This window comes from Dermacentor albipictus, chromosome 3 (assembly GCF_038994185.2).
Source record: "Dermacentor albipictus isolate Rhodes 1998 colony chromosome 3, USDA_Dalb.pri_finalv2, whole genome shotgun sequence".
Taxonomy (NCBI): Eukaryota; Metazoa; Arthropoda; class Arachnida; order Ixodida; family Ixodidae; genus Dermacentor; species Dermacentor albipictus.
Genome location: NC_091823.1, coordinates 133,238,901 through 133,265,312, shown reverse-complemented (window position 1 = coordinate 133,265,312; position 26,412 = coordinate 133,238,901). Strand labels below are relative to the sequence as shown.

The following is a 26,412-nucleotide window of genomic DNA, read 5'->3' as shown; positions in this document are numbered from 1 at the left end:
ACACAGTAGACTTAAAGCGTTGCTGTGGAACTGGCGTCCATCTCGTCTACATTTATTTCTCACTTCTCTCTTCTCTTCTTCTGTCCCCCCGGTTCCCGCGCTTCTTCATCTTCTATTCTAAGGCTCATACCGCTTCACCCTTCCAGGTTTCTTTTGCTAACCCCTCCTGGGGTAATACTTGAAAACGTTTCCAATCGAAGCACATTCAACTGAGCCCCGTTCACCAATGTACCACACAGTCTTCAATATTCCTTTCTGAGTGGCTGTCTTTGTCACAGAGTAAGGACCATAAAATTTGGCACTGGATTCTCTTACTCCTTTCCTAACTAGGATGAGGTCGGTGACTTGAATGTCTGGGATAGCTGAGCAGTGTCTCTTGTCAAAATTTTTTTTTCATTCGTTTACGGTACCTCTCCTCCTGTGATTTTTGTTTCCTTTCCTCGACGATCTTGAGATTGTCTAACAGCCCCAGTTCAAGGTCCGCTTGAAGAATAGGGGTCTCTCCTGAAGAAGCGAACTGCGGGCTGCATCCCAAGCCACTGGTGTAGGAGCGATTGTGATGTCTTACAGCTGCTTCTAAAGAGCATTTCCATCCACCAGGGAAACTATCGTACATCCTTCACATCTCGTATAGCACGCTCTGCAAGCCCATTCGCCGCGGGATGGTATGGTGCACAGAATTTGATTGATATATTGTGGTCTCGAGCCCATCTTGCTAATTTTTCACTCTTGAACTCTGGTCCGTTGTCACATACGATCTTTCTGGTTGTCCTAAACATATCCCGTTTGAGGAGGGCGATGACACTATTCGCATCTTCTTGTCCTGCCCGTGCCGCGACCATCCTGGTGCACTCATCTATGGCCAGAAGAAAAGCTTGCGTTTTTCGGACTCCTTCTCGTTTCTTACTTAGCTCGGCAAAATCCAGGTGTATAACTTCAAAAGGCACGTTCGAGTGGCAAGGTATTATCATGGCGTCTGTAGGCTGCTTGTATTTCACTTTGTTGACTTGACAAATGTGGCATGAACGAACGTATTGATTGACGTCTTCTTTCATGTGAGGCCACGTAAATCTCTTGACTAGCTTGTTGTATGTGCGCCAAAATCCGTCGTGTCCTCCAGATTCTGGGCTATCGTGGTACAAATAAAGCACCTTGGGAACCAGCGTTGGCGGGACTTGATAGCGACCTGCCATAAAAATTAATTGTTCAGTGCCTTCCCACAATTTTACTTCATTGATTTCTTCCGATTGTTCTTTATTGGCCTGTATCATCAGTCGAGACAATGCATCTGCATCAGTCAAAAGGGGTCCAGGTCTGTGGGAGATGGTGAAATCAAACTGCTGCAAGTAGTTCACCCATCTGGCGATACGTCCCTTAGGTTGGGTCATATTCAAGAGATGAGTGAGTGCCTGGTGATCCGTGAACAAAGTAAACTTCGCACCTTCTAGGTACGTACGGAAGTACTGAATTGCTTTAAGGACAGCAAGAACTTCCTTTTCAGTAGTGGTGTAGTTGACTTCAGGTGGCTTGAGGGTGTAGCTGTAGTAGCCTACTACATGTCGCTTTTCTCGGCCGGATGCTTCTGGACATTTCTGGTACAAGACTGCACCTGTTCCATAATGTGAGGCGTCGGTATTCAGTTCAAAGGGTAAAGTGAAATCTGGCATGCGTAGAATAGGGTCAGCAGAAATTCTGTGCACCAGATCACGGTAGACTCTCTCACATTCCTCATCCCATTCAAATGGAACTTCTTTCTGCGTTAGGCGCGTGAGGCATCTTGTTTTTATAGCAAAGTCTTTTATGAAAGGTCTGAAATGTCCTGCTAATCCCAAAAATACACGCAATGAGTGGACGTCATACGGTTTAACCAGTTGGGATATTCTCTCGACGGACTCTTGTTTCGTGCATTTGGTAGTCCCATCAAATACTCTTCCAAGAAACACAACTTTTCTTTGAAAGAATGCACTTTTCTTAAAATTAACCTTGAGTTGTGCCAAGCTCAAGGCATTTAATACATGAGAAAGGTGTTCCTGATGTTCAGCCTCTGTTTTGGAGAAGACGATAATATCGTCTATGTACACGTTACAAAAGACACCCAGAAAAGGCTTCAGGACTTCGTTCATAATCTTCTGGAACCATGCTGGCGAGTTTTTCCAGCCGAAAGGAAGCCGGTTATACTCGTACAGATCAAAGGGCGTGATAAAAGCAGTGTACATTTTTGTTTCTTCGGTTAGCGGGATCTGCCAGAAACCTTTGCACAAGTCAATGCGTGAAAAAATCCGGCAACCACCTGTCTCATCTATAATCGTGTCTATCTTCGGCATGGGAAATGGTATAAGGTCTGTTTGGCGATTGAGAACCCTGTAATCTGTGCACAGTCGGAAAGTTCCATCTTCCTTCGGCGCAATAGTTATGGGAGAAGCGAAGGGTGACACCGAAGGCCGGATTATATCGGCGTCTAGCATCTCCTGCAATTCTTTCTTCAACCATATCTTACGTTCTCGTGACATGTTATAAGGTGATTTTCGGATGACGGTCTTGTCAGTTAGTTCGAAAGGCACCTTGTGCGACTTCATCTCTTGTGGATAGCTTCCTACGCATACCAGTTCAGGGTAGGTCGTTGCAATATCTTCCGCGCACTTGACAATTCGCAGGTTATCTTTTCTATCTTGCTGTGTCTCTTCCCTTGATAGTCCTTCCACTAAAACTGCATCGTCCCAATATACGTTGATTTTTAGTTTCTTTATGTCTGGTCTGGATAGCAGAAAGTCGTACGTCACCCCCGTTATCACCAGTACGTCACTCTCTATTTCATGACCTTGGAACTTGATGTTTACTGAGGCCCACTGATTATGCATTGTCACTTTTCCATCGTACCCTTGCACCCGTAGTACTCTTCCACTATGCAGGTGACTTGAATCTACCAGCTTGGCATTTATTATAGACACAGAAGCACCGCTGTCAACCAAAGCCATCATATGTCTATTTCCCACTTTGACAGGAATGTGAAGTAAGCTAGAGCAAGTTAAATAAACAGTCTCAGTTGTGGTCATCGGGTCGGACTGATCACCCTTGTTTATTAGTTTTTTGTTGTCGGAGACTCTTGAGCGTCTGAAAGTATGGGGACAGGGTCGTTGTCGACGTTATTCACTCGACCTCTGGGAGCACGCCAACCCAAGCTCTCTGTACTGCCTGCAAGGCGGCTCGGTTCTCGCGGATTACGGCTTGACCAATCCGCGCCGGTCCGTCTGAAGCGACTGCTTGAGCCATCGGTTATATTTTCGTCTGAAGTAGACGGTATATCGTGAAGGCACTCCAAGAGCCCGTCTATAGTTTTAGGTGATCGTGCTTGCGCTATCTTCAGGACTTCCGCGGGCAATCCGTGCATTATTAGAGCAACTATGGCAGAAGGAGGAAGCATAGGCTCGGCCAGCTTTAAAAGGCGGCGTTTTTCAAAGAAATACTCGACGGGGGAGCCCTGCGTGAACTTGAAATTGAGTGCGGCGTCCCATCTTTGCACTGGGTTGCTTCGGAATGTCTTCAAGAATTTTTCCTTCCACTGGTGCCAAGAGTTGCCAACATCTTCAATAATGTGCAGATCGTACCACTTACGTGCAACACCTCTTAAATAACTACGCATGTTGGTAATTTTGTCCTCATTAGAGTGCCATTTGTTCTTCCCAGCGGCATATTCATAGAATTCAAGCCAACTTTCTGGGCTTGAAGACTTGCCGTCGAAAGTATCGGGTTCGACAAATTTAGTCGCCGGCTTCTCAGCGTTTAGAGAGCTTATAAGTGACGTCACCAGTTGGTTTTGTTGCGCCATCTGTTCTTGTTGTAGCTGAAGAGCTTTCAAAACGAGGCTCACCTCTTCTGTCGAAGACCCTGATGCAGTGTCCTTTCGACGCATGGGTTCAAGAACTAATTCGTCGAAGATCGCCAGACGCAAGTTCACTTTCACCGCACCCTTCCGACGTAGTTCAGCAATGTCTATGGAAGCCTTCTCTAAAACCAGGTTCACGAGGTCTGCCGAGTTGAGTTCGCGAGGAAGTTCCACCACTGGTTCGTCTTGAGCTTGGTATCTCGAAAAGATGATCTTCTCTGCGGAGGTCTCCTCGAGGAAAAATGTCACCCACATGTTGGAGTCAGTTGTCGGCTGCGTCAAAATATTGTAGCGTTCCTAGTTAAAGGACACAGTAGACTTAAAGCGTTGCTGTGGAACTGGCGTCCATCTCGTCTACATTTATTTCTCACTTCTCTCTTCTCTTCTTCTGTCCCCCCGGTTCCCGCGCTTCTTCATCTTCTATTCTAAGGCTCATACCGCTTCATACGTTACAAACTTTGCCAGAGGTTACAGACTTATATATATTTTTGTTTACTGTATATCGGCTGGTAAACCTTCAAAAGGACTGTTTTCTGAATTTAACAAGCAGTAGTCAAGAAAAAGTGCAAGGCCAGAAGCGTACAGCATGCAGTCACATCTGCCTGATACTATTTATTAAAATTTAAAAGCATACGAACTGTACCGCACATTATTTAGCAAGCAGTGCACAAGCGGGGTAATAAGTCTGAAAAGCGTTACGCAGTATACGCACCATTAATGGTCTGCTAGTGCATGGTTCACACATCGAAAGGTTTCAAGTGTAGCATAAGACAGCACGAAAAGCAGCCTTTGTGGCACTGCCGTACTGCACACCCTCGCTTGCTGTCAACGCCACTAAGTACAGTTTGCCAGATTGTGCTTACTTTCTACTACAACTGCTGTTTCTTTTTGTTTTGGTTATGCTTTGTCTGTATTCTTAATATTAAATGAAGTTGAGCGACCGTGACTACATTCTATACACCGCTCTTAAATTGTTAGCGATGTGTACTTGTATAACACGCAGCTACTATGGGCTTTATTCATTACTTGAGGCAAGGTACGCGAATTCAGCATTGCAAATGGCACATACGAGGAACGTCGCAAAAAGGAAATACTTCACGAAGCTAATGCTGAAAAACACACGTTGTAATTCGCGTGACAGGGCTCTTTCTTGTATATATACTTTAGAAAAATAAATAAAACATAGGTAAAAGCTCTATTGCCGGTTACAGTTTAGCTCAACTTTTTTTTATGTCACGCTTTCGAATGAGACTAGACAGCGAAAATTGGGCCGCCGGTATTCGTTTAATTTCGAGTTGGCAACAGATTGCCTTGCACCCCCCCAATGAACGATACTTACCCGTCGCTGAATAATCGTCCTTCTTCTCCCTTTCCCACTGCACCAGGAGGGACGAGTTCGAGAGTGGAAGGGCCTTTATGCTGGGAGACGTAGGCGGAGCTACAGAACAAATTAGCAAAAGAGTCAGGCCGGGCGTGCTTGCTACTGTCTTCTTTCACTTTCCGAAGGAAGAGCAAGCCAATGCCAGTGAACCAATGGGGCCGCAAAAGGTTTCTCACATCTTAAATGACATAGTGCAGTGCCTAATTATAGCGCAGTTTACTTGGCAGCAGGGGGAATAGCTAAGCAGAACTGACAGTTGCGGGAGTTGGTAAAGGTTTAGTCCTTCGACACGATGCCACCGAAAGACACGGACAGGGAATGACACTGTGAACACGAGTAGAGTAGTGTCACGGACACCGGTTCTACTGCTGGAGTGACGTTCTAAAAAACTTGCATCCTCCTTCCCGCTTTGAGGAAATGTTGCCCATGAGACACGATAATTAGGGCGTGTCATTGCCCGTCGCCGATTCCAAGTTCACTTTTGCTGAGCTTATGCGCTCTGCGAAGCCAAACTCTAAGAATTAGCTTCGGGAGGTACTCATCCAGTCGTCGGAGGCAGCGGCCGCAAGTACTATAGGACACGAAAATATATATTTGATAGCCGATGAGATAGTTGTCATGAGTAAAGGAAATAAATATTCGAAATGCAAAGAAGCGTACTAAAACAAAGTGTAATTCGAAATTTTTGTAGATAGAGCTTCAGGCATTTGCTTTGCGAACAGGCTGCGTGAAACAAACCGTCCTAATTTTTCTTTTTGCTAACGGCATGGACGCTTAAGCTATAGAAAACGTCCCCTGCACTACCGTTTTATGCACTATCGCTATTCGCCAATTGTCTAACGTCGGGCCTGCTGAAACCCGCGAAGCCCTTGGCTTGGAATTCAGCGGCGGAGAAACACAGAAGCGAGAGAGGAGCACATTGTGCATGTCACTTGTTACGAGGCCCAGATCACGAAAACACAGATCATAATCAAAGAGAAGCGTAGGTGTGTCTCATTTGCTTTGTATTCGGCGTCGCTATAAAAGGCTGACAGTCAGGTAAAACAAATTTTTTGCTAAGTCAGAGTGGCGCAAATTCAAGTGCTATACGACTGCGAACCACCGCGTTTTAATCGTGCCACAGTCCACAGGTCGACTTCACCGCGCAACCTTCAACCGAGTAATTGTGACGGTGTAATTGCCGAGGGGCTCCCATTACCAGACAGCTTTTAACATGTTCATGTATAGCGTAAGTGAGTTGATACGAGTACTTCCCATCACGCAATCAGAGAGCAAAAGAAGAACAAAAATAAGAAAATAAACAATGCAGAATAAACTGCGGGGACACAAGAGAAAAAGTACTGTTCCGCTAGATCGATAGCATGTTTCCTGTGAAGCGAGGAGATATTGCATACGCCTCTGCAGAATCTGTACGGGCGGCGCCACTAACCACCAGACCGGTATTAATCATCCATGTTCAGCGAAAAATAAACCGAATGGAGCCCCCGCGGACTCTATCAGATGCTGTTGTTTTACTTCGTTATCCAAACACTGAGCTCATACGCAGTCACAGAGACACGATTTTAGAGCAAGGACTTTCTCAAGCATAAACGAGACGCGAAAAACTACAGGCAAAGGTTTAGTACATTTGAAATTATAGTTCAAATTTCCATGTGCTGTGTGGTCTATGCTTTGATTGTTTCAGTTTAGCTTCACAAAATAACTGTGCTTGCCTGAGTTTGAAAAAAAAGTGAAAGTTAATTGAATTCTTGGGCTTTACGTGCCGGAAGCACGATTCGATCTTGAGCAATGCCGTAGTGCGGAATTCCGCGTGAATTTTGACCACCAGGGGATGTTTCACGTGACACCAATGCACGGGACAGGGTCTTTTGGGATTTCGCCCCCATCGAAATGTGGCCGCAGCGACCGGAATTTCATCCGCTAAGCCACCACGGCGGGCGAAAGTTGCAGCGGGAAGTATATTTCGGGCTCCTAATTCTTATGTATTATGCAAATCTAACACATTGCTACCATCTAGTTCAGTGAGAACTGCAACGCAGAAGCCGCGTTCACCCGGTCACCTTGTCGAACTCTTGGCGCGAATTTGCCATGCTCTCGAGAAAAAAAGTTAAGATGGCTTAGGTGTTCTACTAGTGGCTATCACCCCGATGCTTTACGTTGACTTCTTCTGTCGCGGAGCGATAACATTAATCTGTCATGCAGCGCGGACTTCCTAAGCCCAGTGTGCTTCTTCATGGCGCGCCTCTATCGTTCTTTGTAATTATTCTCGGTTTTCTTTTAATAATGCGAACGCATTATGTCCCATGAGGCAAAACATCCGGCGTCTGTTGTTATCACCCGATGGTATACACCCACGTGACCAAGTGATGACATAACGTTCCCGGCGCCGGACCTGTTACGGCTCCCGCCGCGAAATCCTACGTCGAATAACCACGGAGTCGGAGGGACGCCGTAACCGCCCCCTCCCCCCCCCAAAAAAAAAAGAAAGAAAGCAACAACCTGACTTACTCACAAGATTGGATAAAAGGGCATTAATGGAGGTTAAGGTGGATTAAGATGGATTAATGTTGGTACAAATTAGAACAAGCTGCTCTAAAGTAGTATTTTAATTCAGGGTGAAAGCCGACATGCTGACGCTCTTGCATTGAAATCACGTAAATATATTTAAATGAATCGTTTTTTTTTAATGGAGCGATAGTGGCTTGGCTGGCTAATGAGATATTGCTACTTAGATCTTGACGGATAAAGGAAAGGTGCCCGTTGCTAGAATGGCCAAACCATAGAGTTGCCTACTATTACTTACTAGAGAGAAATGTGGGGCTGCGATCGTTCAGTCACTACGGGAATGATCGCTAAGCTACGTGGATTTGTCTGATCTTCGTGCTTGTGGCTTTAAACATTCTCATTGTTTCCTTTATTGCACGTTCTCTGCCCCCATTGGCGTAAATTCCAAAGAAATATATGCTTTCTTTAAATCAACAAGGCATTGTAACACTGAGAACACGCGCTATCGCTGCCTATATCAGGGGTTCCGCTTTTCCATGCGTTCTTGGCGTAATGTTTTCTGAATCGGGCTTCTATGCTTCGAGGTTCTGTTTTCGAATACTGCCATCCGACAGTTTGCAATATTTATTTTATTGTTCATAAAGCAATACTTTCTTGAAAATGAGGAGATTAAAAGTTACGAAGTCGTTTCAAGGAAATAGCTAAGGCCAATTGATGTACTGACCATCATTCCCATGCTGTCTGAACCGCCCTACTTCTTGCTACCCTAGCTGTTAGTGTCACGGCTCCATTTAGCAAATGTGTGCAGATATGTATGCTAAAGTCTTTCCTTTATTTTTGTCTTGTGAGCGTCGGAAGTAAGCGTCATCAGCTCTACCAAGAAAACGCTCCGCTCAAGGCTTCCACGCTGTAGCTTTTGCTAAACGCGATTTTAGTCGAAAAAAAAAAGACCTATTTGTATTACTAGTCTCGGCTACTTGTATGAGTGAAGCTAGCATTGCCAGTACAAAGTGCTTGCAATGTAAGCTCCTGTGAGGCACCATTCATACATGTACAAACAGAGGTGAAATTTTTGTCGCGCTTCTCTTCTTAAGACAGAGGTTTAGCTCCGACCCAACTGCAATGTCGCCTATTCGTGCACATACAAAAACAAAAATGATTTCCTGAGATGACCCATGGAACAATGTTAATGAACTTTGTTGCATTTGAGAGAAAGTTAAATTCTAGTGACTGTCTAAGTTGAATTTTGATTTAGGGCTTTAAATGTTTCGCATGAATTGCCGTAAATTGGCAAGCTTCAAAAAAAAAAAAGCACGAGGTTTACAAATTTACAACTCCTCACCAAGAACAGATGCCGCAGTTATGTTAACCGCATCTGTTAGAGCACACAAATGGAGAAATTGGATGCATTATTTACATCTTACGTGAGTTATTTACATTGTTTACAAGAGTTTTGCAAAATTAATACTTACATATTAGCCGTGTACTTAAGAGCCATGTCTGTTGCACCTGTTTTGCCCGCTTTAGATCAACCATAAGCACTATTGAGAGAATCGTGAAATTGTTTTTTGCTGTTGACTTACAGAGTTGTAAACTTGATGTTTCATTTCCGAAAATTCATGATTTCCAACTACATTTTCCCAAAATTCACTGCTGAAATGGAAAATCCGCTTCCAAATGCCACTACCTTTTTTAATCCAACAAGCCTCAGTTAATTTTGTGCAGTGGTGCAGAGAAAGACGATTTCCTCATTACCATGTATTTATGTAGGAGCCCTCGAGTTATAACTTCATCTCAAATCTTAGCCGTCTCGCTTTGTGTGCAAAATGAGCTGCTCCAAGTCCAAATCCTGCCGTGACATAAACAAGACGCAAGCGATTGCTGGAGGCCAAGTCACACACTGTTAGCGGCAGCGTGACGGGCGAGCCTTGCGGGTATGCGCGGTGTACGCGTGTCTGTCAGTGGCTTGGCTTTCTGCCATAAGCTGCAGTCGTGCATCCGTTACTTTCACTTGCTGCAAAATCTCGAAGAGAAGGCATGAAAATGCGTACGAAGTGCGCATATCGTACCACTGAATATCATCATCGTATTTTATGACCCCTGGCGAGCGTACGCTTAACAGGAAATCGCCAATTATGCCTGTGTTGTGCGTGCCAACACCATGACAGCGACAGGTCTGATATTTCGTAATTTTCAGCTGCAGTGGGTGTGGCGTTGCGCTGCTAAATGCGAAAGCTTCCAATCAAATATTTTCCACGGCGCTCACAATTTGACGTTGACTAGACGCGAAAACGGCGGTGTACCGTGCATTGGGGGCATGTTAATGAACGACAGATGATAGAAATGAATCCGGAGTCCCCCACTACGGCGTACTTCATAATCATATTGTAGTTTTGGCACGTATAACCGATAAGTCATTTAATGCGAAGCGCTGCTTGCGAACAGCGGCGCTCAGAGTATGTCTATCTATCTATCTACCTACCCTCCTACGTCACAGTGCTGGAGGTGCTTAGCAACGATAGTAATTACTGAGCAGAGGCTCCTGTTCGGGATTCCGTCGCGGTCGCTGCGTCGTCGTCATCCGACCCTCGCCTATGATTCTCGCCTACTACTTGTGCTCGAACCAGGTGGCGCATAGGGCGATTCGGGCGTGTCGGCTGCGGAACACTGGTTGGTGGTTTCCGTAGTATGAACAGTGATTCAATTTCGCAACAGCGTCAATTTCCGATCGTCGGACAGCGCCGGACGCCGTCTTCCCGTTCCTCCCAATGCTCGCACCGGACTTTCCCGGCCCTTCTCCTAATTAGCAGGCCGTTTCATCGAGCATCGATGCCTGCTGTTTCGTGCCGCACGTGGAGTCTGAATATGAAAACGCAGCGCCGAACTCCAGCATGATACAGCGTTGATACAGCGACTCGGCTTGACTACCTCGGCTTTTGACGATAACAAAGGATCTCTCTTATAACGCCGCAGCTTCATCAAGAAGCGCGTCATATCAGACTTCCCTTTCCTCAGGTGTTTACTCGAGCAGCTCGAGAGTGGCGTAGTCCTATAGTACTATTCTGCCCAAAGGAAGAGGAATGTGTTCGCAATGACCGAGCAGCTAGGTAAGCCCACGCTGTTTGTCGTCCTCAGCATGTCCGAGAGCGAAAATGAACGCCTGCTTGAACTCATCGAGTGAGTCCAAGAGTGGGTCGAGGCAAAACAGCGCAGGGTTGACGCCATAGCCGGCTAGCTGTAAAAGTCTTCACATAACATTGGTTTCTATAGTACGTACGATCGGGATAATTTTTCATTTTGTTTTTAAGAAAACCGCCTAGATGTCTGCCATCCTCGAGTGCGATTACTTTTTCTTGCCACCAAATCTGCAGCTACATTACTGCACCGGTTGTCTGGCCTATGCCTTACCATTGTCCTACCATCGAACTTACCGCAAACATAAGGTTGAAGAAGCTCGTCACTATGACCTCACCTGATTCAAGGGTGGTGGCAATGACTTCGTCAGAAGCAGGCCCCGTGCCGGCCGCGTTGTAGGCCTGAACCACGACGCCGTATTTGGTGAGGCGGTGCAAGTTCGTCAGGTACGTGGTCTCCACGTATTCTTGCTCTCTTTGACGGACTTCTCTTGCGTCGTCCTGCTTGCGTCCGGAGGAGACTCCGACATATGCGGCCACAGCGCGTGCCTCAACCTGCTTGAACTGGAAGCTGTCGTCACTGTGGGCAACGCGGTACCCGACACGGTATCCCAAGATGGTCCCGTGCTGCTGCTCTTTCTTCGGCGCCTGCGTAGAGATAAAAGAGCACGCTTCCCGTTGGCGCGAGTGAATTGAGATTATCTATCAATGCTCCCGCAAGATCAGAAGGTACGAAAAGGGAGATTGATCTGCAGGCGACGGTTTGTGGCCTATTCGCGTTAGTCTGGCAGGGGGATTTTGTCATATACTCTGAAGCATGACCGGCTCACGCTCATGCTTTAGAGCATTTTCGGAGCCCACACACGAAAAACAAATCCGTTTCCACAGTGTGCAGCGACGCACAGCTTTTACATTCCCGTAAGAGTCATAGTCTAGCCAAGCCAGCGCTGGACTTAAGCATTATCAACAGTTATTACGCCGGTTAACGCCATCAAATGTGCTCTGCCTTCCGTGAATTCAGAATTTTTTTTTGTTTTCGTTTGTTGGAGTGACATGTGGAGGGCTCGCCATGTCTGAGGCTTATTCAGTTTCACATCCCACTTGGGTAGGAACTCTCTTATCGAGCCAGCCTCATTGAGTCCTTACTTAACCAATGGATATATATGTAATAGACTAAATGTGGATTAAACGGAATCTTGCTTCAATTATTCATCCACAAAAATCAAGCTGATGCGGCCAAGTTTGGGCAATGCAGCAGTACGCCAAGTATCTTTTTTTGTGTGTATGTGTGTGATGTGGTCTTCGAGAAAACATTAGTTGCCATAAAGGAAACAAGATGACACGTAGTCAACCGAATCTAGTGACGGAGAATAAAGCCTCCCTTGTATAATGTGTTGTCGGCGATGCCAAAATGCAAAACGCTACATTTCAAACATCTAATAGAGAAAAAATAGCGAACCAGTGTGGTCACGGTATAATCCGCACGGCAACATGTCTGTCGCATTCTGCTGAGGCTATAATGCTTCGAACACAGAAGGCGAGATACAATAATGCGAGCATTATAAATAACTGTGCCGAATTTATTTGATTTTTTATGCTCAGTGCGAATACAATCACCGATAGATTTTTGACACCATGGTGTATATGGTGTAAAGATCTTCAGGACTTCTGAAAACGAGGAAAAAAGCTATACACAATGACCTTTAGCAATTTCTTCGAATCTGAAGTCGCTCACTTCGACATCAGCATTCTCCAACAAGGAAGACCACCATCTTATGATGATGATTTGTCTTTAAGCTATGGTACGTACCCAAAGCGGGGGACGGGCCAAGACTCTTATTTACAACCTCTTATCTTCGCTTGCCTGATTTTCGCGCAAATAAATGGGTTCACCAGTACGGGGAACTGGACAGGGATACATTGTTTACAATGCGCTTTCCAGGGGGCCAGGGTGGGGTCGTGTAAAAACTCAAAATTTGAAGTAAGAATTGTAAAAAAATATATAACTATGTGTTTGAATATTAAAACAGCAATATAATTATGTCACATTACCGAAGGAATAGTGTGGATTCGATAATGATGTTGGGGCCCTTTCTTTGCAGTGCATGCAACTCACTTCTTGTGTGACATAACAATGCGCTGTGTGTAATTTGAATTACACACATGCACAGACCATACAGCTCCCAGACTAAATTTTTCTGAGGGGGCTATATTCATTCAGTCAAGATGCATAGCTTTATGGCACCTTTCGTTAACAGCGATTTGGCAAAACACACATGCTATAGTTTTAGGCGGGGTCACACTTCAATATTTAAATTTATGTGATTGAGATAGTCCTGGTAAATAATGTTTATGCTCGTCTGTTTTGTTTAAAACAGCTACAGTGCTTTGTTTTCCTAGTTCAGTAAGACAACATCCAAGCACCTCTCTGCCTGACGTAACTGCAGCATTTCAGTCGAGATGACCTTCAAACTTCGTCTCCGCGTTTGAGAAATACAACAGAAACTTCTGTCGTACGACAGAAGATCGTGATGTTTCTGTAGTTGGCGACAGACATTTCTGAACTTACAACAGAAATTCTGACTTCACAACAGAAACATTCTGTCGCGGGAACACGAGTTACGAAGTCGCTACAAAACCTTATATAGTAGAAACGAATCCGACTTCGAGACAGGAACTTTATGTCGCGACGACAGACGCTTTCTGTCGCGGCTTTTGGAATGTGCCACTTTCTGTCACAACGACACCAGTTCTGAAGTCGCGAGAGAAGCTCATTCCTTCTCGACGCTTTAAAATCTTACGTCAATTTCACACCGTTGGTGTACACTGCTTCTTTCTCTTCAGCGCTATCGTGTTCTCTGAATACAACAATGCTGATAGTAGAGATACTGGTATTACTCCATATACAACTGTCCTAATTGTGTCGTGAAGACACGACACAAACAATCGCCCTACCGGACTCTTGAAAATCGGCCGCTGATTGAAATCAGCACATCTGTGGCAAGTGCTCCATATCTTTTTTGTTTTATTTTGTAAGATGTCAGAGACAGGCTTTTGGACTTACACGTTGCTACGCTGACGCATTACTTATTTTACTAGAAATAGTGTATAAGCTTTTGCGAAGTGGAAAAGATGTATCAACATATGTCTCGCTCGGGGGTCAGTATTCTGGCACAGATGTCACCGTGAGAAACCGGTAGGCTGTTTAAGTGAACACTTATCTACGAATGTTTATGTAGCTATTTCGCTCTGAACTCACCAATCACATGCGTGCTCAAAAGTGTAAAGAGCGAGATACAACTGTCACAATGATCAGTAACAGTCCTAACTACGTCCCCGGTCACCATTGTCTATTTCTGAATTTCTTAACTGATATAGATATCATGAAGCAAAATATATGTTCTAGCATTTCACGGAGTGCTTATCCACAGTAACAACACGCTTGCTCTTCTAGAGAGGAGGAGTGAAATAGCAGCTTGACAAGCAACGTACAAATGTAAACACGAGCGTATACAGACAGGGCTTTTTACTGTTCACATGATCAAAATGTACAAGCGCAACTGTGTTGGGCGTTGCGCAGTGGTAAAATACTGATAAGTTGATTGGTGTTTATCACCAATCAACTTATGCTCCGCGCTTCCTAATTGTGAGTATGTGCAATGTTTTTTTTTGAGTTATGATTGTCATTGCTATGCACGCTTCCTGTGTGCCGCTGACGCTGTTTTCACGAGCATGACAATGAAGAATCTCATGCAAATACACCCCCAGTATGCAAAGAACAATGCACATGCAATGAATATACTGTAACCATCGTTCAGTACAGTACTGATCGTCCCTACGACCAAAATACATGCACCGCCGCGACTGCTCTCGGAGTCCATGTGGAGCGCGATGCATTGCACTAATTTTCCAGTTCTCTTGTTGCGTGATAGCTCAGTGGCTAATGCGCTATACCCCCAAAGTACATGGCTTCACTGGCACGAGTTTAAGCCCCAGTGGAGGTGGTTGCGGAGAAATTTATCTTTTTGTTCGCGCTGTAGTGGCGGCAATGCTGGGTATGACGAGGTGGCCTGAAGTCGACAGAGATCGTCATCGAGTGCCTAGAGTGAGAGTACCAGAATCTAGGAACAAGGTAGGTCCAATTTCTAGCACTTAACTGCTGCTCGAAAAAAAAAACGAGAACGAAAACAAGAGAGATCGAGTGAGAGAGCGCGTCAGAGCCAGCTTAAGCGCGACACCCATTCGGTGCCCTTAAAACATGTTGCGGACAAGTGAAATTGGGGCGGCACCTCACTGGGTGTCCCAACCGCTGCGAGAGATCAATAATGCTGGTTCCCCCGACATTCCGATCAAGACTGATCCAGCGTGACGCTCTACGTCGAATGCACGCGCGGTTGGACAGAGCCGATAAGAGGCCTATTCTAGCGTGGCTATCACAAATTGACGTCAGTCCGCGAATAATCATTGAGATTGGTCGCATCGATCGAGAAGCCAGATGAGGCGGAACACTGGGTTCGTTAATTTGCGGACCACTGGAGCGCGCTGCTGTCGCGTAGCGTGAGCTGGCAGGCTGCGGCGAAGCTTGGCGCTTATGCCCGCTTTCACTTCGACACAGAAGAGAGAGCGCAAAAGGTAGCCGCGAAGAGAAGATTCCGCATTACAGCTTATTTTGTGCCCCCTGAGGTACCAAGGCGAATCCCAGTGACCTAAAGATCCCGCAATCTTTTTTACATCAGCTGAATGCTTCGTATTCCGGCAGATGCTGTAACCGCACCACACCGAATTCTCTGTTGCCGTTTTCGACTGCGTTTCCATTCCGTTAGCCCCAATATTGTTATGCTAATTGGCCCCTATGGTTATCCGCTTTAAGATTACGTCGATTGTCCTACTCCGCTTCCTTGTAATTTAAAGCTGCACATCCGGAATTCTCCTCAGGCTGTTTCACCCATGCTGCTCATCGCTACCTGAACTTTGAGCCTGTGATTTTCCCTTCTACCAGCGGATCCACTTTGCTTTGTTTGCTCTTAGGGCATTTTTTTATCTTTCTACTTTCAACATTATACGTTAGCACTAGAAGAATGTCAGAAAGAATATTTCAATGCAAGTAATCACCTCTTTATTCTAATCAATAAAATACAGAAAAACTAAACAATAAAGAAGCACTCAGTGTAGGAAAGCGTGACAAAGGAAATCGATGAATCGATTGAGCGTGCCGGTCGGTTCGGATTCGTGACTGAAATCAACAACGTGCTAATAGCAAAACGAAATACGGCAATAACGGAACAACTACAGCAGCCTTTTATGCCTATCCTTCTTTCCGTGTGCACCGTATGCAAATTTAACGAAAGGAAATTTTAAAAAATGCTTGCGCTGACAAGGTTATATCGTATCATAGGCATTTTTGCAGAGTAATCAATACAAGTATATGGTACTACTAGCGAAAATTATGAAACTGTTCTTTTGATGAGATCATGAATACAGGTATTCTCGAGCGCAGTCCTTTAATTATTGTTTTTCACCGGTCGTAATACTATTTCTAGCATTAAAATTTTATCATGAACACGACACAACGTTGTCTTACTTTCGAAGAATGCAACACATGCATACTCTCCGCAACAAATGCCAAATTGTCTGAAATCACTTTAGCAAGATTATAACGGCACTCCTCCTGCCTTTCAGAAAAAAATGACTTTCTCGCTGATCAACATTTTACTCCTTAATTAAAGATGTGCATCCGTCTTTTCTTTTTGTGTATTATTCTGACTTGCTGCAAATTGCAGTCCCAGAGCAATATTAAACTCGTATAGATTCAAAGATTTGGGGCAATATGCAGATATAAAGAATTGAGCTAGATCAAATCGCGAGCGCGTGGCAGTCGATACAAGCAGCACCATCTCGTGAAAACCAGCGGTTTTATTGAGCAGAGTACACCCACGACCCACGGCCTCTGAGTGGCTGCCACTGCACTTGCGTGTACTTTCATCGATAATGCAAGTGGCTCTAAAAAGATAGCAATGCAGGTATTGAGCGCCACACACTCGCGTGTTCATCTCTGCTATTTACATACACCAAGATTCTCATACAATATTTAGTTTTCGTGCAAGTTGCGCAAATGTCACTTCGTGGCACAGTACTACTTAGAAGACAATTAATTCAGACTTGAAATGAAACGAAACAAAATTTATAAGATATATGTAAGTGATTACGAGGTGAGCACAGTAGGCACGACGGAACGCGATCAGTATTTATGCGAGAGTTGCAGGTTCAGCTGAAGGAACAATTCATATAAATGCTTTCTATCAGTCGTTCAAGTTGAGCGCGCAAGAGCAAGTTACATTAGGTACTTATCAATAGCTTTATGGAAACAGTCGTCTACATTGAAGGCACCAAGAGGATTTGGAAACCACCGGCGAAAATAGGTGACTTCGTTCTAATCGGCCTATGAGCTGGACCCTTCATCAGATTGCTCTGGCATCGATAACAAACATATTTTACCTTTACCAACCATCTGGTCTCGGGCATCCAGTCTGACCGACAAAGTGCACGGTAATAAAAGCCACGACGTTATTGTTTCATCACTTACCTTCCATGAAACTTTGAGAGACTGCGAACCCGTTGTGTGAACGGTGAGTGATAACGGTGCACCAGATGGAGCTGTAAGTGTACCAAAAACAAAGTATTAGTAAGCTATGTAGCAAGACATCTTTTAGAACAGCATCATCGTTAGACTACGAAGTAGCCCCATGCCTCTACAGGCCCACTCCTCGTCGCCAGCCTCGCTATTTTGCCAAGCACTGTTAAAGAGACTTTCTTGAAGGAGGACATCGTCTGCCTAAATTTCTATATGGAAATGCCAGCGTTAACCAGGCGTCGCAAAATTATATATATATATCTACATATATGTATATGCTACTTACGGGCAAACCTTTTAGAAGAGAGTGCAGAGAAAGTGAAATTCTTCCCCGTCATTTCTGGTGGTCCCAAATGCAAGTAACGTTCACGCATTTGCTAGATTTCATCAACCGTCATTAAGTTCTTTATGACGGCCATTAAACGAGAAGTCTCAGTTCAGTAGAAAACCTGAGACTGACTCCCAATGCGAGAAATTCCTCCAAGAAATCTCGCTTTTACGTGCCGCGCATCGAGTAAGAAAGGGATTGTGGCAAAGTACACGGCCGTGCGGTTCTGGGCAACATTTGAAAAGGTGTACTTGGAAGCTGAACCTTTTCTCAGGAGTTTTCCATTGTGGACACAAAATATTCATATAAGTGTAGTTATGCTATGTTCACAATTATTTAATGTGTGATAACCTCGGTTTAGTTATCGCCGCCGCTATGAACAAGGTGCTGTCAAAATATCTTGACATACCGACATTGATTGCTCTATGCAAAAAAAGAAACACTAATAAAATACAACATCCTTCTTGAGCACCGTAGAGTGGTAAGCATTATAGCAACGTGGCAGGCATTATAACAGCAGTTGCACGAACCTAGAGTTGGTCTGCTGAGCGCGACCTCGCTGAATCAATTTTCGCACTCAAGGGCCGATTTTTTTTTTTAATTTGCTCGCATATTGACCAATTGAGGTGGTGATAACTTAGCTCGTAGCCTCCAGCAAGTAAAAACATCTTCGCATGCGCTGTTGAACTGCGAGCCCAATGCCAGGTAGAAATCACTGTAACTAAGCCGTAGCACAATACCTTGTTTCACGATTGCGCTTAAAAGTGATCTTGTTTCAATTCCCGCTAAATGTCATCTCGCAGTGTTACAGGAACAATTTTTAATGTTTCGTACGCTTTAGCGTCTTGTTAATATGACCTGTAACGATGGATTGCTCCCAAACAAAAACTATCGCGTATGTACGAATCGACCGAACTACCTGTGAAGGTTGTTGTTATAACGTACATATATATATATATATATATATATATATATATATATATATATATATATATATATATATATATATATATATATGTATATATATATATATATATACATATATGCATATATCTGTTTGATAAAGAAAGACTAAGTTAGCACGTCAACATGGCGCCACTGAAACACTTCCACAAAAAAAAATGCACTGGCACTTGCCTTCTTCGAGGGTGGTGGCCACCACCTGGTCGCTCTGTTCTCCTGGTCCAAGGGCATTTTCGGCGGAAACCCGAAGAGCGTACTCGGTGACAGGTTGGAGCCCGCGGACAGTGCTTTGCGTATCGGAACCGAGGATGACCAATACGGACACGGGCCCATTCCAGGGGTCTTTAAGTGAGAATGCGCCGCAACAGGAAACGCGATGTCAAAAAGCAAAGTTTCCCCACCACTCATAACTCCGAGATTGGAGTAATAACACCCCTCTACTAAAAATAATTCTGCCGAGCCAAGGTGTAATTACAATCGCATTACTGAAACTCTGCACATTGGAAGTAGAAATTTGGGGCCAGAAAAACCCTAAAAGGAGGAGGGTAAAAAAAACGAACACCATCTAAAATAACATAACTGATATGTACAGTGCTCCAAAACCGAAACGCGATCAGGAACGAACAGCGACAAACGCTTTTTACACGTGATTACACCGAACTGATGCCAGTCGCTCTGTAAACGGCTCGGAAATGGCTCTATAACGGTTTTTTAACCATAGAGTAGTCGCAAGTGTACGTTTCGGAGCCCAAATTATCTACTATTGCAAATGACAGAGAACGTTAAAACGAAAGAAAGCATTAAAGTAGTTTCGAAATTGTTCTCGCATCAATTTCCGACTACTATAGGTACAGCTATGCCAATGATGAGAGCGTCATCAAAAAACCAATGTCTTTGGAAAAGTGCTTGTTTGAGCCGATACTACATGAACTTTCCACTGTAATCCAACCATCGGTCGCACAGATTGCTTGTTGAAAGGAGAGCAACGCAAATAAGCTTGAAATACAAGAACCGGTATTCCCAGTATTGCGTGCCGCATAATATATGCTATCCTGCACAAGATCCTATTATAGGTTGCATTTTCGAATGTTATTCAAAAAGATTGTGCGTCCAGAAAAAAAACATTGCTCTTGTCCGCTTGGAATGAACCTTGCATACCGGATGCTGCGCATCGGCTTATTTCCTTCTTAACTAAGCATCACATCGCCCGTTGGCCACGCAGGCTACTGGTCAGAATGACTTCACAAAGTTAACGCCAGCTTTTTCGCCACAAGCTATGGTTAAACTTTTCCCTTTCAGTCTCTGATTCTATGGCATGCCTAATCTGTATGGCCTTCCTTCAACAGCACAGAACTATCAGTTGATATGTCTCGGCCCCCAGAGCGCAGACATCATTTGTATTTTAAATTGCCGACTGCAAACTCGTGTACATGGTACAGCATGAACTGCGAGGTGAAGTTCCAATAGGACAGCGTATTGATTGACATGGAAGTTGGATATGGGGCGCACTTTCTCATTTAAACTTCAGAAGTGTCATCAGATTTTGCAATGACTGCTTTATGGACTTTGTTGATTAAAATGAGCACTTCAAAAGCAACCTCTTTAACATATATTCGTGATTGATCTGGTGAAAAACTTTAAACTTCTAACAGACGAACATCGTGTTATAGTCGCGAACTTATATCAGAGGTTTCTTACATTTTCAAAGCGGCTACTATGGTGGCATCCCCGCTGGCGAGAACGAGGATTGTGAAAAACGTATTTCAATTATTTCATAAATGTTACGTTACATATTTATTGCAGAAAGATGCGCCCACACCTTATGCTGTTATATAAGGGGAAAGCGACAGCTTTCTAACCTAAGTCAGGTCACTGGCAAGTTTTACTTTCTCACAAAAAAAAAAAAGCGGCTTGCCACCTACGTTTGCTTCGTCATAAGAAAGTATGGGAAGGAAATACCGCCTAAAGCGATCGTGCTAGAGTAGTTTGTCCCTCACCTTTCAGGAGCTTGTAGTGAAGGATGTAGCGGGTGATAGGGCTGTTGCCGTTATACGGAGTTTGCCATTGCACTGTTGCAGAACGACTTGTGTAGTTTGTCACTTGCAATCCCACTGGGGCATCCGGTGGTTCTAAAAAAATGGATAAGAAAAAACGATCGAGGATGATTTCCACGCGAAGCGACAGCTTCCTTGCATAACCTGCTGAGGTCGACGCTAAAGCGGAGCGAGGATGAGGAGGATGACACACTTTATTTCCATAAGGTCTTCGAGTTACGTGAATTACTGGGTTATTTCTTCTGCCAGGTGGCGTGAGCTGGCCTTAAGCCCTTGACATTCGGCGATCTCCAAAGCGCAGTTGACGAGGCACAAAACCGAAATTCCGGCGGCTGGACTACGCGAGACGGCTGAGGCGGCATTTCTAACAGCGTCGGGGGGCGTTGCGCCACACCGCGTCACTCGGTGTCAAACAGGGAGGCTAAAGAAAAACTGCTGGAGTGCAAATGTCCCGTAGATGAAGCCACACAAGAGGGGCACGATAGAACTGCAAGTAAACGATAAAAATGATGAAGAGCTTTTTGCACACTTCCCCCGACTTATTCAACCTCGTTGGGTAATCCTGACTTATTTTACCAGGCAGATATTTATCTACGTGTATCTTTGTATTACGGGTTTTAAAGAGAAATGTGAATATCCTGGCACATAGTGTAGGGGGAAACGTCGTCAACATTCAGAAGAAATTACTATTTTCATTGGCAACAACCAGCTTTCATTTTCTAATTAGCCTAGCGTTACAGTAACAGAGTCAAATCACTTAATCTGTAAGCGGACGTCCCCCGACAAGGCTCTATTTCGGGTGAAGGAGGGACAACCATTGGCTTCAGCTTTCCTGGTAAGACGCTACGGGAGCTTACACTCCATCAGTTCTTTAACCTCATCGGTGTTGACATGGAGAGAGACGCGGCTCCAGTTGATGCCGGTAAAATGCTGAACGTGAGCGCCCTTCTTCCCATGACGACTTACGTCAGCACTTGTTCCAATCAATCTAAGTACTCCCCCGTTACTGAAAATTTTACATTACATCTTAGTGGTGTCACCTGTCCGAGGCTAGAAATGCGGTCCATCCAGCGTGTAAGAATTTGGCTAATAGAGAGTTATAGCTGAGTGCTTACGATCCGCTCCGCTCGGACCGACGTATCATAACAATTTGCACACAGCCGCTGAGCAGAACGCTACCGGGAACATTGATGCGCCTGCGCACAACACTCATAGCAGCAGCGGAACCTAGAACGCTGCCCACGTTTCGCTAGGAACCCGAATTTGCGGAGCGTCAGCGTGCGTTCAGCTGCTTTCTTTGTCCCTTTACAGCCCAGCTGAGAGCACGTCAATGACGTCTCTAGGAGACGCACGTGTTAAAGAAGCGAAGTCAATGCATTCTATGCAGCCACCGGTACGCGTTAAATGTGCGCGGAGGGAAGTGTAAACAACGCTCGGCAAATGTGGTCGCTGTAATATCGTTACCCTAGGCACGGCACATCGAGAATTTTCTGGCAAAAAGATGCGGTAAGTGATATAGCGAATGAATATAGAACTAGCTAAGAAGCTCTGTAAGAGTTTGAGTATAATATGCAGCGGTGCCATATTCATCATGTGACTGAGAATGTGCGGGTATTTAAGCCATTCATTATTGAACAGCTACTCAGACCAAAAATATACAGAAAGAAAATTACCCGTTATTTCAATTTGTGACACAACATACGAACTCGAGACCGTGTCCGACCCTAGTTCTTGTTCAAGTGTCACACGCTCACCCGAACTACAATAGGCCATATTCTCTGTAGATCGCTCTCGCGGACAGCGCACCCAGTGCGCCTTCATCCTAGCCTGCATGGACTCCCTGTGCATTACCTTGCACATTGTCTACAATCCATCCGCCGAGCAAGCTTCAAATTTCTGGAATGCATTTCGCACTTGTAGGCCTTGCAACTCTTGACAAGCACCAGTCTGATGAATTTTACCTAATATGGCGCAGTGACTTATTTCAGAAGGGGTAATTTTCGCTCAAAACGACAAAATTACTGCCGAGCTACGCCCCCTCTCATTGCCAAGCGATGGGCTCTACTTAGATCCGATTGCGTCACACGTCCCGCCGCAAGAACATTTCTACATGCGGAAGGCTCATGATCAAGTAACGGTGTCTCTTATAGGATTCCGATGTTCTAATGCGAAAAATGCCAAAACTTAACATGTCATGTGTGTACAATCTTTGATTGCAAGTATAGGCACGTAAGTACACCAAAACATAAATGACATGTCATGGCACGACATGCACGACCACAGGCATATACGCAGTGTTCAAAGCTGATTAGTGACGACAAGACCAACACAAAAATATGAAACTTAATGCAACGGCAATCACACAGACACTGTTGAAGTACCAGACACGCATGCATGTATTCACCTTCCATACTACTGTTAGGACTGGCCACGACGGCAATAAGGGGACGGTAAATGCTAAAGTATGATATATCGTTCAACGCTTTCGACTATTGAACATTGCTAGCAAAGACGCGATCTATGGCACCTTCTATCCTTGCTGTAGGCATGATATCTGTGACCGAGTGTGGCTCCTTCAATAATATTTGAAACCATTTCTTTGCAGAATTCTTTATGTCAGCGTTGAAGTACCCTGTCACTATTAGGGCATTCTCTTCTATGCTTATCGCGCACACTCGAAGCGTGCGATTTAAGCCACGAGCGATTACATACACTGCATGACAATGGGAACTGGTGATCGATGGAATGTTTCCGAAAGTACTTGTCGGTCCGCGAAGTTCACTGATGAACTTGTTTTGGGGCAACGACTTGAAGGCATTCCACCTCTCCTTTTTACTATTAGCTGTACTCAGGTTCTTCAGCTGTTTGTTAAGGTTCTTGCGCTCCACGGGGCTTCACGACAGACTCTAAGAATGCCACTCCCTACCGCTGTACGCGCTTTGTTCGTGCTTGTCTTCCTTTCTTTCTATCTCCCCCTTCCACTCTGTTTCTCTTTTTATCCCCCTTAACCCTTCCCCCTGCGCAGGGTAGCCAACCGGAACTACCTTTGGTTAACCTTCCTGCCTTTCTCTGCATTATTTTCTCTCTCTCTCTTCAGCTGATTGCCATGCTCTTCTTTGCGACCATTCTGTTAGGCATGTCTTCGCTTGCTATCGTCTTCACGCCATTGTAGCAGTACACTCATCGTCACCCCTTTGTTGTTATGCTGTCGTCATCATACAGCCTTTGTCATTACATCGACGTCATGGTTTTATCCTTATTCTATCGTAATCATATCGGCAATGAATCGTGGTTAAGACGCCACTGTCAGGCAATTGTCATGAATCTGTCGTCGTCCCCTAATTTTCGTCTTACTCTCATCGTGATGCTTTAGCAGACGTTCTATTATCGTCATTGCAGCTTCGTCAACCGTTTGTCGCCATGCCAACGTCTTAATTATATCGTTGTCAAGCCACCGTGATCATATTGCGTTGGTCGTTTCATCGCCGTCATTATTTCTTATATATTACATCGTAATCTTGTCATCATTCAATCGTCATTATCACGCCATTGGCATGCTATCGTCGTCGTTGTGTTGTCGTCATACACTTGTCTTTATGCCTTCATTCTCATACTGTAATCGTAATGCCGTCGTGACCATTCCATCATCATCATTAGACCTGCATCATCCGGTTCACGATGAAAACGCCGTCATGTCATCGCCACCCCACCATCGTCACCAAACAGTCGTCGTAACGGCGCCATCGCAATGCTCTCATGGCGTCATGGTTACGCGGTCGACGTAACAGTTTCGTCTTTATTTCAGAATCACATCCTATTGTCGTCATGCTACTGACGTCGCATCCCATTACGCTACCCAAGGGTATGCTTACAAAGCTGGCAGACAGTATAGAATGCTAGAGGAGACTAGACTAGAGGAGACTAGAATTTGAGTTACTAATGTGCTGCGTCGTATTGAAGGATCGCCGTCTATATCTGCAAGCGCACGTGTCAGTGCGATAACATTTGTGTTTCTATTTTCCTGCGCGCGACTGCACCCCTGGAAAATGGAAGACGGTACGTGAGAGAAACGACGTCTGTCTAGCGACTCCACATCCACCGATTTGCGGTTCCGAAATCACCGCGGGCGTCCTCCTTTCCTTTTACGCTCGTACCATTCTGTTAGCGGGGCCACTAGGAGAACAGAGGAACCCGAATAAATCTAGATCCGGTTGCCGATGACATGTGTGCGTGCGTATGTACATCTGTCCTTGTGCAAAAGCGACACCGCAATCTCGGCAAATGTTGTGGCCAGAGTCTTTCATTTTCTTTGAATTGATAGCTGGAGGTAAAGAACGAAGAGGTCGGCCAACAGCATCGATTGGCCATTTCTCCTGCCTGTGAAGCTTGTACAGAAAGATCTGTGCTCACGCTGTCGCAGGTTTTTTTTGTTTGTTTGTGTAGGTTTCAGCCAATCCCTTTTCCTCCGTCCGCATTTCCTTCCTTTTTCCGTCAATTCTAATTGGTTCTCTTTTCTGGCGACATTTACGTCACCTCACTTGGTATCCACGTCCCCCTTGATTGTTTTCTGCCCGGAGTTGTACATCTGGTGGCCGATATTGCATAAGATGAGTTTCACTGACGCTTTTAGAACGGCGTTAACGCACGGGAATCAAACGATCCGTAGCACTCGTAAATGCGGTACTGTCTAGAACGACCTTTTCATTAAACTACGTCTCTAGAATGTATGTCATTGTTTATTAGCTTCAATATATTGCTATAACTTGACTCCAGAATGAACTGTTGAAGCAACTAGAACAAAGGGAGCATGTACATCAATGTACATCAATTCGAAGATGCGAGCCTGCTTAGAGTTTTCACGTGCGACGTTGTTTGTGGCAATGACAGGCAAATAGTGATAAATATAACTGGTTGCAATGTTTGCTCAACCGTCGTCTTTCAGTGCTTGAAAAACCATGGAATACTGCAGCTTAGCAACTGCATTGGCAAAGTCGCACTTAGCCTAACTTCGGTTGATAATTAAATCGATAGCCGCAACCTCAATCCAAAGGGCACACTTTCGTTATGTGACCTTTCCTGTGTTCCTTTTGGTAACGATTCGTGGGATTGTATCTTTAAAATCGTCTTATGTATATATGCACCAGGTAGAAATACAACGAAACTGTTAGGTTCACAGACGTCTATTATTACACAAAAATATTGATGACTATTATTGAGTATTGCTAACTTTCATAAGCACAGAATAATATGAAAGTGAATATTTTTATTAGAAGCGAATTTATCTTGCACAATTATGAACTCCTTTTGCGAATGCGCCATTAGAAAAATCCAGCGCAATTTAAATGTCACCCCAATACAGCTTCATTAGCAAGTGACGCCGGTACCTGCACGACAAAACCTTCCTGCCTATTTAGATCAGTCCGCCAGACTAGAGATCTCTTGTTTCAGATAGCGAGGTAATATGCAAAAGAAGGGCCAGATCGATTTTCTAGGCCCTGTCGTTCCTGCCGTTGACTTAACACATTCGGTGCCT

At 44.7% G+C, this 26,412-nt stretch overlaps 1 protein-coding gene across 4 annotated transcripts in view; it reads right to left on the bottom strand.

Moving 5' to 3' along the window:
• LOC135904952 (cell adhesion molecule Dscam1-like) overlaps nucleotides 1-26,412 on the bottom strand; it is a 228,326-nt gene that overhangs the window by 13,021 nt on the left and 188,893 nt on the right. For all 4 annotated transcript variants that reach the window (XM_065435951.2, XM_065435952.2, XM_065435953.2 and 1 more), the window contains 5 exons: nucleotides 20,823-20,954; nucleotides 19,000-19,167; nucleotides 17,487-17,557; nucleotides 11,242-11,551; nucleotides 5,223-5,321 (listed from right to left, as the gene is read on the bottom strand). In XM_065435951.2, coding sequence (XP_065292023.2) covers nucleotides 5,223-5,321; nucleotides 11,242-11,551; nucleotides 17,487-17,557; nucleotides 19,000-19,167; nucleotides 20,823-20,954 — 780 coding nt within the window. The remainder of the gene's footprint in view (nucleotides 1-5,222; nucleotides 5,322-11,241; nucleotides 11,552-17,486; nucleotides 17,558-18,999; nucleotides 19,168-20,822; nucleotides 20,955-26,412) is intronic.